This window comes from Uloborus diversus, chromosome 7 (genome assembly GCF_026930045.1).
Source record: "Uloborus diversus isolate 005 chromosome 7, Udiv.v.3.1, whole genome shotgun sequence".
Taxonomy (NCBI): domain Eukaryota; kingdom Metazoa; phylum Arthropoda; class Arachnida; order Araneae; family Uloboridae; genus Uloborus; species Uloborus diversus.
The window spans coordinates 17,096,060-17,114,191 of NC_072737.1; the positions used below are offsets into that span (position 1 = coordinate 17,096,060).

The window sequence follows — 18,132 nt, forward strand, 5'->3', positions numbered from 1 at the left end:
TGATCTCGTGTGTAAGTCGACCTCCCTACTTTTAGGAGAAAAATCGCAAAAAAATCGAAATCCTGTGTTTAAGCCGAGTTTCTACTTTTGGAAACAAAAGGGAGAGTTTTGCAGCTAATTTTGAATTCAAATGATGTAAAAGAGAGGAAAATGAAATATAATGAATATTTTTGTGTTAAAAAATGTCGGATTTTTAATCTTTTACACCAAAAGTGTTCACTTTTGCGATCTCAATTTTTGTAAAGGGTTCGATTTCGCTGTTACGATTTTTTTTTTATTGGTTGCTTTTATTTTGATTTTATATCAATAAAATTTTATGCTGTAGCCATATTATATTTTTTTTAATGAGCAATAATTCGTGACTATCGGAAACATTCGAGAGGACGGCGATCCCCACACTTTTCCCGTAGTCGGCCTATTACTGTAATTATTCATTCTTTATTTCACAGTCAGACCATGTAAAATCATAGAAGAATGTTCAAGTATTTACTGCTTTAGCATCAGCCTAAAAGGGATGGACTAAAATCGGGAAAATATTGAAATTTGCAAGCGTTTTTTTTTTCTAAGAAACAAATCATGGAAAATTTCGGAAATTCTGCTTTGGGTGTATAAGTCGACCCCCTAACTTTAAAAACCTCATTTTTTGTAATAAATTTCTCTACTTATACGTGAGTATATACGGTATTGTTTTTTAGTACTTTTAATGCAAGTTCTGTGTTCCTCCTAGCATTGCTGTCCTTTGTATTGCTACTGAAGATAAATATGATGCAATGTTGTCTTCTACTGTACTATGTTTTAGAAATTAATAACTGGATTATGTTCCCTCTGATCCTCCTTTGCTCCAGGCTATACATATTAAGCCTATTAAGTCTGGTATCTAAATCTGAAAGTCCTCTTACTACTCTAGTAACCCTTCTTTGAATCCTTTCCAATTCAGAAATATCTCTCCTGCGGTAAGGAGACCAAAACTTTAAGCAATGCATTTCCCCCACCATATTTACCAACCCCATCATGCAAAATAGTCTCATGCAAAACAGGAACTTTGATGAGATTACGCTTGGCCACCTCTACCCCTTTTGCAATGGCATCTGTTAACTCTTTTGCTTTACCAAGCCCGTAGCCTACAACACCATTAGCATTTGTATTTAAAATGTTCATGCTTTTTATTTCTTGTACTGTCATTTATTTTGCTTATTTATTTTGTCATTTTTATTTATTTAGTTTTTTATTTTTATTCATTTATTTATTTTTTTATTATTTATTTATTAATTTTATTAATTGTTTCGTTTTGGTTTACATATGATTTCATTACACCAAACAAAAATTATACTGCATTAGCTCTTAACATAATTGTATGCATAGTATTTTAAAATTCAATTTATAAATTTATGTAGTTCACTTACCATATATACTTGCGTATAAGTCAATCTCGTGTATAAGTCGACCCTCCTACTTTTAGGAGAAAAATCGAGAAAAATCGAAATTCTGCATTTAAGTCGCGTACCTACTTTTGGAAACAAAAGGGAGCGTTTTGCCACTAATTTTGAATTCAAACGTTATAAAAAAGAGGTAAATGAAATGTAATGAACATTTATGTGTTAAAAAATGTCAGATTTTTAATCTTTTACACCAAAAGTGTTTACTTTTGCGATCTCAATTTTTGTAAAGGGTTCAATGTCGCTGTTACAATTTTTTTTTATTGGTTGCTTTTATTTTGATTTTATATCAATAAAATTTTATGCTGTAGCCATATTATATTATTTTTTAAATATGAGTAATAATTCGTGACTGTCGGAAACATTCAAGAGTACGGCGATCCCAGCACTTTTCCCGTAGTCAGCCAATTACTGCAATTACCTCATTCTTTATTTCAAAGTCAGACCATGTAAAATCATAGAAGATTTTTCAAGTATTTACTTCTTTAGCATCAGCCTAAAACGGATGGACTAAAATCGGGGAAAATATTGAAATTTTCAAGTGTTTTTTTTTCTAAGAAACAAATCATGGAAAATTTCGGAAATTCTGCTTTGGGTGTATAAGTCAACCCCCTAACTTTAAAAACCTCTTTTTTTGTAATAAATTTCTCTACTTATACGTGAGTATATACAGTATTGTTTTTTAGTACATAGTCTTTAGTACATAGTATCATAGTCTTTCTCACTTAGACTATGATTCCAGGCTTAGAAGGCTAAAAATGTCCAGTCTTGAGCAAAGAAGAGACCGAGGGGACATGATTCATTTGTTTAAATTTATTAAAACGAAAGATGTTACGGGGCTGAAGTTCAGCACTGAAAACAGGACAAGGGGTCATTGTTTTAAGCTATTTAAATCTCAGGCTAACATGGATATTAGGAAAAATTATTATTTTAGCAGGGTAGTGGAACCTTGGAACAGCTTACCGGAAGAGGTGGTAATGAGCGAGGGAGTAGTAGATAGTTTTAAGAGGGCCATTGATCTTCACTGGGGATTGTAAATTGACTAGGACCAGTCTAGCTGGGCCCAGAGCCTGTTGCTGGTCGTCATTTTTGTATTTGTAAATCTCAGGCTAACATGGATGTTAGGAAAAATTATTATTTTAGCAGGGTAGTGGAACCTTGGAACAGCTTACCGGAAGAGGTGGTAATGAGCAAGGGAGTAGATAGTTTTAAGAGGGCCATTGACCTTCACTGGGGATTGTAAATTGACTAGCACCAGTCTAGCTGGGCCCAGAGCCTGTTGTTGGTCATCACTTTTGTATTTGTATTAATGCAAGTTCTATGTTCCTCCTAGCATTGCTGTCTTTTGTATTGCTACTGAAGATAATATGATGCAATGTTGTCTTCTACTGTACTGTGTTTTAGAAACTAATAGTCCTCTGCGCTTCCAGGTTGTCGGCTGGATAAACGAAAAGCTCCAAGTCGCATCGGACGAATCTTACAGGGACCCCACCAACCTCCTCAGCAAGATTCAGAAGCAGGCCGCCTTCGAGGCCGAACTGGCGGCCAACAAAGGGCGCGTGGATGCGGTGATGAACGAGGGAGAGAAGCTCATGAGCAGCGGACACTACGCCTCGTACGAGATACAGAATCTCCTGCAAGAGCTGGAAATGCATTGGAGGCAGTTGCTGGATCAAACTGCGCTGAAGAAAGAACGACTTCAGGATGCGTATCAGGTGGGTGATGAGAATCATTAAAATATATATTGCCAAATTGATGTACCAGTTTCATTTCATAATAGTGAGAAATTTATGTACAGGTGGGTGGTTCAAACTACTGGCCATTAAAATTGCTGCACCAAGAAGGTGACATGATACAGGCGTGAAATTTAAACAAGAAGAAAAAGATGATGTGATACGCAAATGATTAGCTTTTCAGCGCATTCAGACAAAGCAGGCACCCGCAGCGACACCTACAATGTGTTTAAATGAGAAAATTGTACAGCCAATTTCCCACGTGCAAATTCAATTTGAACAGTGTTGCATGGTGAAAAGTTGTTGTGATGTCTCGTGTAAGAAGAAGAAATGCGTACCAGCATGTTTCTGCCTTTGATAGAGGTTAAATTGTAGCCTACCCTGATTGCAGTTTATCCTATCACAGTATTGCTGCTTGCGTCGATCGAGATCCAATAACAGTTAGCAGAATATGGATTCGGTGGGTTCAGGAGGGTAATACAGATCGCCGTGCTGGTTCTCAACGGCCAGTAATCATTAGCAGCGGAGAGGACAGGCATATCATCCCCTTGACCTTAATGGATCGTACAGTCACGTCATGAGCCCTGAGTCAAGAAATGGGGTCATTTGCTGGACAACAAGTATCTGCATGAACAGTTCGGCGACATTTACAGCAGCATGGACTGTCAGCTCGAAGACCATGGCTGCGGCTACCATTGATGCTGCATCACAGGCAAGCACTTTCAATGGTGTGATCAGCGATGAACCTGGGTGTACCTATGGCGAGAGTCATTTTTTCTGATGAATCCAGGTTCTGCTTACAACATCATGATGGCCACATCCGTGTTTGGCGGCATCGTGGTGAACGCACACTGGCAGCTTGCATTGGATACACATCTCGGTCACCTATTGTTTGCATTGATGGCACTATGAACAGTCAGCGTTACATTTCTGATGTGTTACGACCCGTGGCACTACCCGTTATTCGAGCTCTGTGAAACTCTATGTTTCAGCAGGATAATGCACAACTGCATGTGGCCGGTATTGTGCAGACTTTCCTTGATACGGGAAATGTTCGACTGAGGCCCTGGCCAGCATGTTCTCCAGATCTCTGGCCAATAGAAAACGTCTGGTCAAGGGTTGCTGAACAACTGGCTCGTCAGCTAATGCCAGCCACTACATTCAATGAACTGTGGCATCGTGTTGAAGCTGCATGGGTGTCTGTACCTGTATATGCCATCCAATCTCTGTATGACTCAATGCCCAGGCATATAAGCGCTGTTATTGCTTATATGCCTGCTTATTAGTACCTAGAACTACCAGAGGAGGTAGTTCTAGGTACTAATTTCTCGGGATCTATTCACCCAAATTTCTTGAAAATTTAATCATTTGTTATTTCTAATATAATATATGTGTCCAATAAATATCATTTTGGAATCTGCATTTCTTTCTGGTGTAGCAATTTTAATGGCCAGTAGTGTACATGTAAAGAAAAAGGTTTTCCTAGATAACAGGACATCCCTCGATATTTTTAGACTTGTGGCTAGTAATATACTGGAAGAATTTTAGCTTCCTATTTCATTTGAAAGAGGGTGCTCAACCCCCTCTCCCAAACTTCATAAGTATGGGGAGGGGTTTAAAAAAACATTATTGAACTGAAAAAACAATGCTACATATTACAATATACACTTGTAATATGCATATACATTGAAAAGAAATAATTATTTACAACAGACAAGCTAGGGAAATTAAATATTTCTAAATTTGTGGCATTTTCTATGCTACGGCTAGTGTTAAATAAAGGGGTTATTGAGCACCCTCTTAAAATTTGAGTAAGAAAGCTAAAACTTTTGCAGCATACTACTATTAATAAGTCTAAAAAAATAGGAGGTGTCCTGGACTCTAGCTGAAAAATGTTTTTTCGAACCACTCTAATGTACAGGTATCCCTTGTATTGCACTGTAACTTCGTACTCTGTAGTATTGAAACTATGTTATATGAGACTTTTTTATTATTTTTTTTACTTATTCTTTGACTTAATCACTCTTGTACACATTAAAAATCAGGTCAATATGTATGGTGTTGTATCGAAACAGTGTTAGACCAGACTTTGAAATAAATAAGAATTAAGGCAATGTGTATCGTGTTATATCAAAACGAAGTCTTGAAATGCAAATTTTATAATAGCTGAAATTTTGGTTCAATAATATATGCAAATGAAAACTGGCAACCAAAACATACAACAGCTTATTATTTTTCTATTCTAATTAATGAGAACTAACTAAAAATAGACTCAAACAGTTTAGTAGTGTGTAGATACATATTTAATGTGAAAAAGTCCATTCTCTCATTTAGTTACAAGCTACTTTTGGCTAAAGATTGCAGTTTTTATCGCTCTAATGTACTTTCTTCAGAAAAAAATCTTCATATATTAGCGAATGTAATCTGATGTCCAAAAACGGAGCTGTTTTGATTTATCATACAATTTTAGCGGCTACAAGAGAAATCTAGCAAAATAATACATGTAGGCACAGTCAAAGTCAATCTAAGAAAATAATGATTAATTCTTGAAATCATGATTATAGTACGCAAATTACTTCAAGACAAAGAAGCAATGGAGACAGAGTCCTCCTTGACTATGGGGTTGTTCATTTTACACGGCCTGAATTGCATAAGAAAAAAACTCAAGTTATGTGAAATAAACAACCCTACAAGGAACAAAACGTTCACTATTGGTGAATCCTGCTGTAAATTGAGGTTAAATGCACTGGCACTGAGAAAAGAAACAGCGCAGATAATCTGGGGCCGCACATAATCTACATCTCATTAATTGTACTCTTTCTTAACAAATAATTCACAGGAAAATATGGTATATAATATTTATCGATATTAACTAATGTTGCATAACATTTGCCACAACAGGCTCTTCAATTCAACCGCATGCTGGACGATTTGGATACGTGGATGGATGAAATAGAAGTTCAGTTGCAATCGGAAGATCATGGCAAAGATCTCACCTCTGTACAAAACTTGCTGAAAAAGCATCAGGTAGGAACTCTTTCTTTTCAAAAAATTGAATACAATGTCGTAAGCGTGCTTTTCCTTAATTGCTTCCTTTCTCACAGCATCTGGAGACAGACATCAACAACCATGCAGAGAACATAGAACAAATCAAAGACCTTAATACGAGCTTCCAGAACAGCAACCACTTTTTGAAGGAGGAAATTGAAGAAAAAGCCTTAGCAACGGTCAACAGGTAGGATCCTCTTGAATATTTAAAATGATGCTTCATTTGCAAATTGAATGTGTACTTTTGTGTGATAGGTTATAATAGCAAGGTTAAAATTGCACAAATAGCATCTGGAGACACTTGTGGTTATTTAGTGCAAATTTAGTTGTAATAGAAAGCATTGAGGAAATACTTAAAATTATTTTTGTAGTAAGTTACCGCGCTAAAACCAAGGGCTAAGGTAGAAATACTTAAAATACACCGCCAGCTCAGTTATTCCATCCGAGGACTGCAGCTTCATGCTTTTTAGCACTCATCAGCCCGGAATAGGAATCACATGAGCTGAAAGCGAAAAATCTCTTAAGGGAGCCAAGATTAAGGAAATGGCAGCAACTTTTAAGATTTTCTTCCTCTATTGCCTCTTATGAAGTAGATTATAATCTTGTAAAGTTATTTGTGATATGCAGTATTCATTGCTTTATTTACTAAACATGTTCAGAATTCAATGATACTTCTTCTCTAGATATCAATCTCTGCATGATCCAGTGCAAATCAGAAGAGAAAACTTAGAAGACTCTCTCCTTCTGCATCAATTCAACAGGGATGTAGAAGATGAGTTGTCCTGGATGAGTGAGAAAGAGCCCTTAGCGGCTTCAACGGATTTGGGAAACAATTTGGTGACAGTGCAAAATCTTCAAAAGAAGCACCAGGTTAGTTTTAACTTGCAATCTTAAAACTGCATACCTAAACATAGTCTTTTACATCAAGAACTACCTGTTGATGTAAAAGACTATGTTTAGGTATGTTCCTGGAACAAACCCAGTTTACTTCAGACCGTTGTCAAATTCGGCAGAGAGGTACTTCGATGCCAGGGATTCACAGAGGATAGGAGAGTATATGAAATTTAAAAAAACTTTAAGCATTTTATATTTATATTTAGTCATAAAATTGGATAAATACCTTCAACTGTAATACCTTCTGGTGTTTTCCTCAATTTTTAAGATTTCTCACGATTTTTCCATTTTTATAGAACTTCGGTAAAATTCCTTTAATTGTGGGGATTTTTGAAAAAAGAAATAAAGAGTCCCTGTAAATCCATTTTTAAAAAGATTGTCCCTCATTTTATCTACAATACTTATTTTTCCTAAAATAAGTTTTGATTATGTATTAGTATTGCTTTGACTTTTATTCTTTGGTTTAAATTAATAATTTTACGTGTGTATCACATGAGGAATTTAGTACATATGAGGGTACAGTCGAATCCAGTTAATGTGAGCTGCGATAAATACAAGTGCTTGTATGTGCAATTCTGAATAAGTATTCTTTGGCTGAACATGTGTGTTTATGTCTTCTTTATCTAGTAAATGTGGAAATCGATTAATGGGAAATTCATTTAACACAAGCATTTTTGATGTCCCCATCAAGTTCACGTTAACGAGGTTGATAGTACTTTGAGGGATATTAAAAATATTCCTATTTTTCCCTAAACAACAACAAAAAATCTCATATTATGGTGTATCCTTATCATCTACTGGATTTTTTTCTTGCAATGCTGGAAGGTGTGTGACAAAATCTTTTTTCTTGCCCAAATCCATTTTACTTTTTTGTGGATAGCATGGCGCTTACTTGCATTCATTTGCAGCTTAACAGTAAATTATGAAACTCGTTAGCTATTATATAATTAAATAAAGTTTACATTGCATTTTCAAAGATGAATTTGTCCCCCTCAGGCTCTTGAAGCAGAGATTCACGCCCACGAGCCTCTCATTGCCGTAGTCATCAGCAAGGGGAAGCAGATGATCAGGATAGGGCATTTTGCTGCTGTCAGCGTGGAAGAGAAACTGAACCAACTTCAGTCCTCTCTTCAGCAGCTGAAGGATCTGTCTAGCATTCGGAAATTGCGACTGCTCGATGCCGTTGAATCTCAGATGGTAAGTTTTTTCTTTTCAATCAAACCTCTTTAAATATTTGTTTTTTTGTTATTAGCATTACCATTAACATTTGAGATGCATGATGTGTGATTCTTACTTACTTGTTAGGGTGCATTATGCTTTAAGTTGCACTGTAATAGTTATTAGAATGAAACTCAGCAGTACTTTAAAAGAACTCGGCAGCTCCAAATTTTGCAGGTTTAAAATTATTCGTAAGTCTGTTCATTTGGTCACAATGTTAGACAAGTAACAACACTACAACTATCAATTAAACAAAACTAACATTTATTAACATAAAACAAATAGAATTATAACCATAGGAATGGTTCATGCTGGTATTTTAGGACCAGCGGCTCCCTTCGTAAATTCACATCAATCAATCTAAAATCCTAAAGCAATCTGAACCTGAACTGAAATTCTTTCAGTTTAAACTAAGGTTTGCCATAAAACTGGCGAGATATTTAATCGCCAAACGAAACTAAAAGAGAGATATAACATACTTCGACAGTTTCTGGGAAATAGTTCTATTTATTTACTTAATTCTTTAATCTTCATCTATTAGTTTTATAATGGAAGTTGCTAGGAATTTTGCGTTACATAAAGTACTACCTTTTTCTCTTTTTTCTTCTTCTCTGATGTTAAGAATTCTTTTAAATTGTTCAATAGAACAGTTCCAGGCATGATCGTTTTATTAAATAGTTCTTTTCTATAAATTTCTTTGAACAGTTTGCCAATCATGTAATTTTTTTGTTCTTTGAAACTGTCTTTCTGTATTTCTTGAATTTGACGGGGCTGATTGTGCTCGGGAGGAAATCCAAATTTCCAGCCTTTTTGTGATTTGCGATCTAAAAGTTTCAGGGTGCTAAGGTACTCACTGCTGAGATTTTCTTTGTGTAATCACTTATTTATGTGTTATTTCATTATGATAAAGAAAAGATAATTGAATCTTCTTTCTTTTGCTGTCTCATATTTCTACTCAATAATTATTTTGTATTATATTTCATTTGTTTAGTTTTATTCTGAAGCTACTGAAGCAGAATCTTGGATCCGAGAAAGGAAGCCCCTTTTGCTTAGCCCAGATCTAGGAAAAGATGAAGATTCTGTCCAGGTACTGTTTTGTGTATTTATTTCTTATGCAGCAGAATGTTCTTTGTTGTTCAAGAAAATCTGAAAGTGTACCATTCATTTTGAATTTCATTAAGTTGCAAAATTCAAGTGAACAAAGTACAGAATCAAAATTCCTACTTCAAAAAACTGTTGACCAGCTAACTCCAGTAGTTAGCAGAATATAATACAGCAAATGTCTCTATTTGAAGGCAACATTTGCTGTTATTTGTTTTTCTATTGGTGCGGCTTCAAATACTAACCAAGTTAAGAAAAGAACTGTATATCAGCAAGCACCACCAAAGTCACAAATATCATTTAGTGCATATTGTTTGTTTCTCAATGATGTACTCGAAAAAAGTTCGGCTTTTTTTTTTTCAATCGGTTATTTTGCTTTGATTTGGATACTTTTAAGGTCAAACAAACTCTTAATCTATATATATATATAAATGAATGTTTATCTGTATGTCATCCATGAACTCAAAAACTACCCGGCAGATTTGGCTGAAACTTTCACCGTTTGTTATTTTTGGTACTGGGAATGTTTATAGACCAGTTCGAAAAAAATCCGATCGATAGTTCCTTTTTTATTCCAATTTAAGTCACAATCCATTGGATAAATACGAATAAAATGATCGGCTGCAGAAATTAATTCGCTTGAAAGATCTCATTGATAAGAAGTTAGCTGTTGCCATTTTTCTTGAGTTTGAACAAATAAATTCTTTCTTTATTGTTTTATGGCTTTTCATGCAACGGGGGGATTTAAAACTTTTTCTATTTGATATTTTTAGCGATGGATTGATCTTGCAAACTGCGTGAGTACAAAATTCGAGTATAGTCACGGCTTCACTTGATACCTGGACCGATTATTATGAAAATTGCTATATATATGTATTTTTCCACGGAGAAGGTGCATAATATGCTCATTGAAGCCACTCGCCACCAGGTGGCACTGCAGAGTAACAACTTCTACCCCGTTCAACCGATTGTCATGAAAATCAGTATAATGATGTATTTTTTTGTTGGCGTAGCAACGCGCGTCGGGTACAGCTAGTTGTTTGATAAAAGTAAGTGGGGATGCTTTATTAATGCTATCTTTTTGTTTTATAAATTTTCTGTTAGTAAGAATTGTAGCATATTTTGTTTTGAAATTGGCTTAAAAGTTCTATGGGTATATTTTTGTCTTTGTATCAAGTAATATTTTGAATATTTGATCAAGTGATTTTCTTGGAAAGTTTTATATGGGTTCAATAAAAATTAATAAACCCGATATTTTTTTTATGCATTCTCTGACACAAACCAAAACTGTAAGTAAAAAAATGTTAAATGCACTATTATGGGTTGAATTTTTAGTTTGTTTTTTCAAACTGAAGTAAAAAGATGATAATAGAGCTTACGAATGGAATGGCCCCAACAGCAGATTTTTTTTCTTAAGTCTGATGCATTTAAAAATCCAAAAACAATCTGCAAGACAAGCCGACATTATATTAATCCTAAAATCTAAATCAGCAGTGAGAAATGCTTAAAAATAAGATGTTGAACTTCTGCAAGTACTTATGGAACTATGCCTCAGAAAATAGGATTTAAGTCTTTGTTTGCTGAAATTTAAGAGTTTTTTCAAAAAAGGTCCCCCAAGTATGAAATTGTCCATGTACGTTTGCAAGAAACAGTGTCACACTGTTTCTGCTACCAGTTTAATGATTGCTGGTATAAATCCTGCTTACAGAGTTATTAAATTAATTTATGTCGAAAAGCTAATAAGCTAGATAAACTAATAAAAATTGTTGTAAAATAGTTTCTTTTTTTCATTCAAAAAGTTTAACTATTTTGTTAAGTTCAAATGCAGCGACTTTTCTGCGACTGCTTTGGGAGTCGATTTCAGTTCCACAAAATGGCAAAAGGGTTCATCAACAGTTTGAAGCATTCATATGACACACTTATGCTCTTAATTATATAAATTTTCTTATTCTTGTAATGTTAATACCTGGATTTATTTCATTACTTACTAATTGTTTTGAATAATTTTTAAGCCCTCTCTTTATGCTGTATTTCAATTTAAGACAGCTTGTCGGAAATATTCGTTGAACTGAAATTGTTTCGTGTTTTGAAAAAATGGTCAAAAACTGAAATGATATTTTTTCTTCAGTCCTTGATGAAAAAACTTGATGGATTGGAAAGAGACATTCACAACTTCAACAATAATGTTATCAAGTTAGCCAAGTTGAGCCAAGGGCTTGTTGAGAGAGGACATTTTGACAGCGAGAATATTACAGAAAAGCAAGTGAGTTGTATTTTTTTTTAAGTTAAAATTGTGTTCTAAACGTCTTCTTGATTGTAACTTGTCTCAAGTTCTAAACCAGGGTTCGACAATTAGTTTTAGTTAAGGGAAAAAAAACTTGTGAAGATTCCTTATTGAGATGTAGAAAAAACTCTCACACTCTACACTGACCATTAAAAACGTAAATCAGTGCAATGATTACTTTAAAAATGTGAGGAAAAACAACAAAAGTTACACCTAAAGATATTCTAGCCTGCATGAATTATTTTTAAATAATTTATTTGTATAATTTAGATTTTTAAAACATTTTGGACAGTCCAGTTTTTGCTCTTCTGCAGTTCAAACCCAAACTGCAGTCCACCTGTTGCAAACTGCTGTTATAAAAGCTCAGAGCAGGAGAGTGGGGGGGGGGGGGGGTCTATACTATCACTTCAATGCAACAGTAGGATATTTTACTGTTGCTCTGAAGCAACAATATGTATAAAATCAAATTAATTGAATTATTATATTGCTAGTTTTCTATTTATCTTTTGCCAAATTTTGCTTACTGTTATTTTTTGTTCGTTTCTGGACAGTGAATTGAAACAAAAATGAAATTCAGTTTTTAAATATTGCATTATATCAAAACGGTGTAGTATTTCATTCTAATTTTATATCGTGTAATTTTGAACCCATGTTATAACAATAGCAAATTTTGCATTGTGTAATATCGAAACCGTGTTGCACAAGTACTGTGTTATAGGAGGGACGCCTGTACTCAACACATTCTTTTCCCCTAGCATCAAGTGGAGTCCAGTTACTCTGAGTTGAAGCAGTTGGCAGAGGAGAGGGGATACAGGCTACAGGAGAGCAGGAGGTTCTTCGGCTTCATGAGAGATGCAGACGAAGTGGCAGCCTGGATTCAGGACCAGATGCTCATCGCCAGTTCGGAGGATTACGGAAAAGATGTCGAGCATGTGGAGGTGGGTTTCATGATAAAAGAATTATTAAATGTAGTTTTTTGTTTGTAACCTGTTTTCCCCTGGTTGTTGTTTGTGCCTTGCTCCGCCTCCCCGAATCGCCGCCACTGGTTGAAATATCTTCTAATGACCCAAAACACTCACTCTAGTTCCAATTAATCATCATCATTAAAGACTTTGCCACTATTCATCACTTTATCTTTCACACACTATACCACCTGCCATTTCACTCAAAATCCTGTACTTCTTTAACAACTATTCGCTATTATTTTTTTTTTAGGGAATCCCTTCCCCTTTCCCCCATTCAGCATTCCACTAGAGTTGGGGAGATCCAGAACTTGTCGAAACTGATGGCATCAATATTGCCTAACCGATGAGATGTTTATATCGTACTAGGTCAAGGCTGAATGGACTTAGACATGCTCAAATTTGGCGACAATTGGGAGAATTGCTGAGATTTCTAGTTCTTTAAATCTTCCCCTCAGTTTCTAGTTTGTCCGGGGGAATTATAACATAGATCGTAAAATATGCAGAATTGACGAAAGCATTTCCCCATGGCTTATTATTCCATAACTATAACAGGAAAATTCATGAAGCTAAGGACTATTGGTCTTCTAGGCAGCACTAGATGCAAAATTTTAAGCTAGAGATCTAATAGTTTTTGAGAATTGACGGGGTCGAAAATAGCTTCAAATGGTTCGTGTACACGCTGCTGACAGATGCGTTGCCAAATTTGTGGACCTTTAGAAAATGAGAAAGAAAAAAGTTAAAAGACGTAACCATGGCAATGCGAAATAAAACATCAATAATTTGAATGCGGAACAGATTTTTAAGCTTCAATTAAAACGGTCTGTAACTTTTTTTCTAAAGGAGATAGAACTTTGGTTCTTCGACCTAGGGTCGAGTTAGATCTGGAGTAAAAAATATCGCTTTTTTCCATGGTGTCAAAAAGGAAACTGTGGAACAATTCCTTCACTTTTTGTTAATAGATTAAATGAAGAAAGTAGTGCCTAAATTTCAGCTAAGCCTAAATATAAGTCTGCGATTAATAAGACCCTCACTCAGTGGTGTAGTTACAGTTTCTGCCACCTGGGGCAGTTCCTCTATTTGCCGCCCTTTCATTGAGACATATCTAATACATTAAACCGTCAAAAATTATTGAACAAATTGAAAACTTCATTTGAGGAAGAATAGGGAAACTAATGTAATCCATATTCTTCCTGCAAAAAAAAGGGAGGGGGGGTGTTAGCACCTATCTCTGAGAAATATTCTACATTTACATCAAAAGCCGCAGTTGAGAGTAACGTTTGGAGGGATGGAGTTCTCTCCCAAATTTTCATCAAAACTGAAGTTGGTTTAAGCTTTTGGTGACGTTAGGAAGTGAGGGTCTTTTCTCGAATATTTTCCGAAATTTAAGTTTTAAAAATGCAATTTTAAGTCAGTCTTAGTGGACGTTAAGGGAATGAGGAAAATTCAGGGGCTCACTACGCAAATATTGCAACTTGGAGCAATGAGAAGCGCAGTTGTAGTCAAAACAAAACCTTACATTTCAAAAGGATTTTTTTTAATTCGCCTCCAGTAATAGATTTAAAGTATGATTCCCTTATTTTTTTTCCCACATCAAAGGTGTTGAATCGCCACCCAGGGCAGACCGCCCCCCTCCGCCCCACCCTAGCTACCCCACTGCCCTCACCCAAACTTCAGAACCTATTTTTTAGAAAAAGTGTTGGTGGCATTCAGGATTTATAACATCAGAATTAATTACAAAATCTGTGACTTGAGTCTTGACCTGTTTCATCAGATCATCGAGTTGTGGTTTTGTACCTGCTGCTTTGATTCAGTACTTAGGAAGAGATTCTTTAGGCATAAACACCTGTTTGCTTCAATCAATAATTTTTATGCCTAATTTTGTTTTACTTGCATTTAACTAACTCTGGTTTTAATTATTTTGCTTTTTTTTTTATCAGATTTTGATTCAAAAGTTTGAAGGATTTCTCACCATCATTCACTCTAATGATGACCGTGTATCGAATTTGGAAAATGCCACGGCCACCCTACTCAAAGAAAACCATCCGGAGTCCACCAAAATTGCTGCCAAAAGTGCTGAAATTGCCCACATGTGGGAAGAACTGAAGGAATGTGCTCAATCCCGACAAGAGGTAATTTTTCATATATATATTTACTGTGGTTTCGATTTTGATCACCTTTTTAAATTATTGTAGACTAGTGGCACCCACACAGCTTTGCCCATAGTAGAAAATTAAAAGGTAATTTGGTATTGCCTGTTGCCATCATACAAATAATGTATGATGAATTTCTCGCCAATTGGCTCGCCCATGTTACGGTTCCACGTTATGATAACTTGGTAATTTACTCGTCCATCTTATGATAATTTTGCTTGGTAAAATGTTCTTAAAATTGTAATAGAAAGAGAACAAAATAGAATTCTTGAAAAATCGCTTCGAGGTTCACACCCCCCATGCTACAAACTAATTCTGTGACGAATTTCGTGAAAATCAGCCAAACGGTCTAAGCGCTATGCGCGTCACACAGATCCGGACAGAAAGAGATCCAAAGAGACTTTCAGCTTTATTATTAGTAAAGATTATGGGTTTCGGGAGAAAAAATAAAATTATCCCTAATTACTAAACCATAATGCTTTCTGGGGATGCAAGTAAAATATCAGTAGACATTGTTTTACTTTGAAGTTGTTGAAATAAAATTTTGGTAATGGGCCATATTCAGTTTAAAATGGAAACTCAGTTCAAAATTCTAATTGCAATGCCCTATTTTTGAAAACAAAAATGAATTCAAAGTGCTAAAGGTAACCTGTATCCCAAATTTGGTTGTATTTTGATCATTAACAGCAGATATTCATAAAGGATCTATATTGTTTTTAACATGCTAGTTTATCGGTTGAGGTCATGAGGCTATGAAAACAAATATCAAAGTGTTTCAAAGGAAGAAACCACGTTTTGTCCGTTATAACATAAAAGTTTTTAGTAGCCTCTCACGACATACTGTGGTTTTGTTGTGATTTCTTTTGTCTAAGAGGTTGAATTTAATTCATTCAAAAATAACATCAGCCCCCAAACAGTAAAAGAAAAAAAAATTAAGCATAATAACGAAATATATTAAGATATTTTTAACTAAAAGTTTGACTACTTGTACAATAACTGCTCCAAATTAGTTTTTGTTCAAACATATTTTTTACATTCTTTTCATATTTTCAGGCTTTAGCTGGAGCTAAACAAGTTCACACTTTTGACAGAAGCGCGGATGAGACCATCAGTTGGATTCACGAAAAGGATACCGTGCTGTCCAGTGAAGATTTTGGTCATGATCTGGAGACTATTCAAACTCTCATCAGGCGTCATGAAGGATTTGAGGTTAGAAAGGATAAAAGTTACCTCTGTAACCATTTCAAAAAAAGTACTGTTTATTGGTATTAGCACACTGTAGATTGGTATTGAAATAATTTGATATAGCAGGGAGGCACAGTGTTCTTATGCCATTGGTGTTGGTAATATGCTTCTAAATTTGCAAATAATGTTCATAAATATAGTATTTCTCCAAGACATCAAAATTCAAATAGATGCCAAGGACTGGACGCTGTTTTTTTTTTTTGAGAGAGAGAGAGAGACTGTTGACTATGTACCTGTGTTTAAGGGCACTCATATAAGGGGTAGGTGGGGCTCGAGCCCCCTCCCCCCCCCCCTTTAGAAATTAGAACTTCCTTGCTTTTAGTACTTTTTTTCTTTGCAAAAATGTAAAAACATTTCTTCTCCAGCCATTAATGAATAAGTTATTAAAAATATCAAATTTTAATGACTCTAAATCTGTCCTAAAATCAGTTTTCATGGAGAAAATATCCTGATAAACCATGGTTAAAATACCTGAGCCCCTGAGCATGGTTAAAATACATGAGATTATGCATATGGGCGCTTTTTTATTTATTTATTTTTTAAATTTATTTATTTATTCCAATTCATAATTGAAGCAGTAAAAAGCAAAGTGGACATTTTCAAGGCTTGGGTAAAATGCATTTAAAGTTCTGGTCCTAGATAGATAGACTTTCATTGAAAAATTTTTCTAAACCATGCTGTATAGCTGCACCTACCAGGACTAATTGGTACACGTACCATGTGTACCGGTTATCCTCAAATTTTTAGTTTCGGTACTTACATTCCTTTGTTTCTCACTGCCTCAATTGTAAAATTTCTGTGCAATATAAAGTGGTTGTTGCTAAGGATTTTTCCCCGTAAAGATGAAAATCTCAATACTTACAGAAAACATAATGTGAACAAAATAGGATTGTCATTTTTTTATCAGATAATGAAAAAATAAACCATAACATACCTTTCATAGCAAATCTGAAGAAATGATAATTGAACAAACCTTTTTTCCCCTTGTTGATGAACAGTATTAATTTTTAGAAGAATATTTGAAGGGAAATATTAAGAGGATCCCTATTAATATGCATGTTAATTTTCAGAGGGATCTGGCGGCTGTGAAAGAGCAGGTGGTGGCGCTAGTGGAAGAGGCTCGTCGATTGGCCTCTCAGTTCCCCGATGCCAAAGACCACATAGACGTGAAGCACGAGGATGTTGCCGAAGCGTGGAATCAGCTGCTGGAAAAGTCGGCAGAACGGAAAGATAAGCTTCAGCAGGCTGAACAACTTCAAGCTTATTTTGATGATTACAGGGAATTAATGTAAGAATACTTATCAATTGTTTTCGTTTAGGTACTAGTGCAGTTGTTTTAAACCTTAAAAAAAGTTGTTTCATCTTCCACCCTGTAAAAATCCCAATTTTTGTGACTGTCAAGTTTTTTTAATAACTTACATATTATTTTAAAGACAGATTACCTTTCTGTGATATGTTAAAAATCATTTTAAAAAATATTAAAATTGCACAAATAGTAATAACTGTAGACATCCACACACACACACACAAAAAAAAAAGCTCAGATGTATCTATATTACTTATTATTATTAGCAATTTTGTTGTATTTATGATTTTTACATGCATATAATAGTTTATTTAATACACTGCAAAAAATAAGCATGCTTTTGTACATTTTTATCATTTTTGTGCCTTAAAGATGTTTATTGATTGTAAGGCATTATTATTATTATTATTGATTTTTTTTATTATTATTATTTCAAGTTAGATAGATGTAATGCTATTCTAGCTTTCATGCATGAAATTGAGGGTGAAAATTAAACTAGAACTGTTCTATTATTTCATTTTTGCAATGCACATTTCACTACAGAAATCTTATACAATATTTCATGCGGGGTCCCCCCCCCCCCTCTAAAAGTGAGAGCCCCATCCTTGGCCCCATGAAAATAGAACTGCCCCATGTTAAAGAAAGTGTTTCGACTTTCATGGTTTGTACCCAGAAATATACTTTTAATCATGAAATCAAGCAAAGTTTTAAGACTTCAAGATTAATGGCAAGGGATCCCCCCTTTCCCTGCA

At 35.0% G+C, this 18,132-nt stretch overlaps 1 protein-coding gene across 1 annotated transcript in view; it reads left to right on the forward strand.

Moving 5' to 3' along the window:
* The window catches only part of LOC129226616 (spectrin beta chain, non-erythrocytic 5-like), a 130,930-nt gene that overhangs the window by 94,772 nt on the left and 18,026 nt on the right, over window positions 1–18,132 (forward strand). Inside the window, exons 61-71 of the mRNA XM_054861245.1 lie at window positions 2,867–3,151; window positions 6,071–6,196; window positions 6,274–6,404; window positions 6,901–7,087; window positions 8,108–8,308; window positions 9,321–9,416; window positions 11,559–11,693; window positions 12,470–12,652; window positions 14,617–14,808; window positions 15,883–16,038; window positions 17,145–17,362. Coding sequence (XP_054717220.1) covers window positions 2,867–3,151; window positions 6,071–6,196; window positions 6,274–6,404; window positions 6,901–7,087; window positions 8,108–8,308; window positions 9,321–9,416; window positions 11,559–11,693; window positions 12,470–12,652; window positions 14,617–14,808; window positions 15,883–16,038; window positions 17,145–17,362 — 1,910 coding nt within the window. The remainder of the gene's footprint in view (window positions 1–2,866; window positions 3,152–6,070; window positions 6,197–6,273; window positions 6,405–6,900; window positions 7,088–8,107; window positions 8,309–9,320; window positions 9,417–11,558; window positions 11,694–12,469; window positions 12,653–14,616; window positions 14,809–15,882; window positions 16,039–17,144; window positions 17,363–18,132) is intronic.